Source organism: Octopus bimaculoides, chromosome 8, assembly GCF_001194135.2.
Source record: "Octopus bimaculoides isolate UCB-OBI-ISO-001 chromosome 8, ASM119413v2, whole genome shotgun sequence".
Classification (NCBI taxonomy): Eukaryota; Metazoa; Mollusca; class Cephalopoda; order Octopoda; family Octopodidae; genus Octopus; species Octopus bimaculoides.
Window position 1 is genome coordinate 72,490,253 of NC_068988.1, and position 2,630 is coordinate 72,492,882.

At 36.8% G+C, this 2,630-nt stretch overlaps 1 protein-coding gene across 2 annotated transcripts in view; it reads right to left on the reverse strand.

The window, feature by feature from the left end:
* The window catches only part of LOC106872647 (integrin beta-3), an 82,904-nt gene that overhangs the window by 69,395 nt on the left and 10,879 nt on the right, over positions 1–2,630 (reverse strand). For both annotated transcript variants that reach the window (XM_014919709.2, XM_014919708.2), the window contains exon 2: positions 1,842–2,138. In XM_014919709.2, the coding sequence (XP_014775195.1) occupies positions 1,842–2,138 (297 nt within the window). The remainder of the gene's footprint in view (positions 1–1,841; positions 2,139–2,630) is intronic.

The window sequence follows — 2,630 nt, forward strand, 5'->3', positions numbered from 1 at the left end:
GTCAGATAGGCATTTACTCACAAAATCAAGTGCTCCAATTATTATTGATATAAATGTGAATTCATAATCTGGATATGGAAGTTGGGGGTCTCGAAGTAATTGTCCATAGTTATCCTCTTTCTCTTTGATTTTCAGAAATACTCTCATCAACAGGACAGCTGACCTCTATGACAGTACATTTTTTTTCTTGTCTGTCCCAAACAACAATGTCCGATCTGTTATTCTTACACTTGACAGATGTTTTCATGGGAATGTTCCTGTAGTATTCCTTGCGTTGAGATTTGTGTACGTATTCAACAACAGTGGTATTCTCAATATTTATTCCTCAACAGTCTTTTTCTGAATGGCATTATATATTGTTTTAGCGACAACGTCATGTCACATAAGAAGGTAGTACCTTGATGTCAGTTTTGGACAGCTGCAAGTTACGTGTGTGGTGTCTGACTCAGAAATATGACATCTTTGGTTGCATCTTGAACTTCAAGGGCTTTACTGTCTCTTTTGTTGATTAGGTATTTAATAGCAATCTCTTGTTCTTTCATTGCAAATGCATAGCCTTCGAAGTGTGATGTGATGTAGTGGTCACAAGTCCAAGACAGGCTTGTGAGTATGTATGCATGTATGTATGTATGTATTATGTAGGATGAACTTCCTATAAGTTTCTGACGACCAAATTCACTCACAAAGCATTGAAAGACATTTGTCCAAGATGTTACACAATGGGATTGAATCCGAAACTACGTGGTTCCGAAGCAGATTTCTTAACCTCATTGCCATGTCTGTGCCTACAGGGCCATGCCGGTGGTTATAATCTTTATGGTGCACAATGCTTACTGAGACAAACTTTACGTCTCCTCCTTTTGCTTCTTTCTCTCTCTACTCTCTCTTTCCACCCTCTCTCTCTTTCCAATCTCTCTCTCTCTCTACTCTCTCTACTCTCTCTTTCCACTCTCTCTCTTTCCAATCTCTCTCTCTCCACTCTCTCTTTCCACTCTCTCTCTTTCCAATCTCTCTCTCTCTCTCTATCTATTTATCTATCTATTTATCTATCTATCTATCTATCTATCTATCTCTTCCCCCCTCTCTCTCTCTCTCTCTCTCTCTCTCTCTCTCTCTCTCTCTCTCTCTCTCTCTCTCTCTCTCTCACCCCTTTTGTCTCTCTCTCCCTTTAACTCTCATTTTTCTCCCATCTATTCATTTTTCTAACCGCATTTCCGATCCGCTGACCACTCCACCTAACAGGTCTCGGTTTTCGACTAGGCCTCCAAGATCGGATATCCCACCACACACTTTCGGAAGAAACAGAAGCACATTTTCTCCCTCAACGTGTACACACTCTTTGGTCTAAATTCACTTCCTCATTACTTCTACCTCGCACTTTTCCCCTACCTACTTCAGATTTACACCCCTATTCCCCGAGTTCCACCATTCCCGTCTTTCTGTAGTCCCACCTGCATCCCTAGTTTAGATCCTTCCCTCTCTCCTCCGAAATCACTGCAGTGTTACAAATAAGGACATACTAGATAATATGGTTTTGGGTACACTGTACATGGCGAAAAGATGTGATTGCCATACTAGAATTCTTTTGATCATAGGTCTGCATCATAAGCACTGAAATGGAATCAACAAAAATATTTAGCACTGCAAATACTTTTGCATATATTAATATCCCTTGCTCGTGATAAAACTTAAAGTTTTGCATATTAATAAGTTATTAAATTTCTAAAATGAACGTTAGAATGTCATAGTTTTTACTTCGAAAGTAGACGACAAATCTGAGAAAGTACAAAATAAATTTAATAAGAATTGTTATACTTGTGCTTACGTTGTATTATACTTACGTTGACTTATGGAGGTTTTTTCAACTGGTTCAGCTGTTTGAGATAGTTTAATTATTTTACTTGGTCCAACTGTTTGAACTGGTTCAACTGTTTGAACTGGTTCAACTGTTTGAACTGGTTCAACTGTTTGAACTGGTTCAACTGTTTGTACTGGTTCGGTTGTGTGAACTGGTTCAGTCGTTTGAACTAGTTTAGCTGCTGCAACTGGTTTAACTGTTTCAACTGGTTCAGCTGTTTCAGCTGGTTCGTCTGTTTCCAAAGGTGAAATAGATGAATTTGCTCCAGAGGTTATTGTCCCTTTGAAATAAAGATACATGCCAATGAAAGCATAAATAAGAAAACTGGAATCGTATATTTCAAACTAGAGTCACGTATTGAAATATTCAAAAGTTTTCACCTAAGAAAATCAATTGATATTGTTATAATATATAATTCTACAGAGTATAAGCTTCTCTTTGAGAACACTCCAAAAATATTATTGATGTTACCATAATACTTATTCTGATTATTCAAACTTCTGGAGAAATAAAATGTTTCTCCTTTGAAATTTTTACCAATAAATCTTCTTAGAAACACTTTTTATCAACATACAAGGTATATTATTTCAATTGCTCCAACAGGTAGGTGCATCAGAAGAAGTAAGCTTTACACGATAATTTAAGGATGATTCAAATTTTCAAATTCTGCTCGGAGTTATCTCATTTTACCTACGTTCCTCATGATCTTCATATTATATATATATATATATATATATATATATATATACGACGGGCTTCTTTCAGTTTCTGT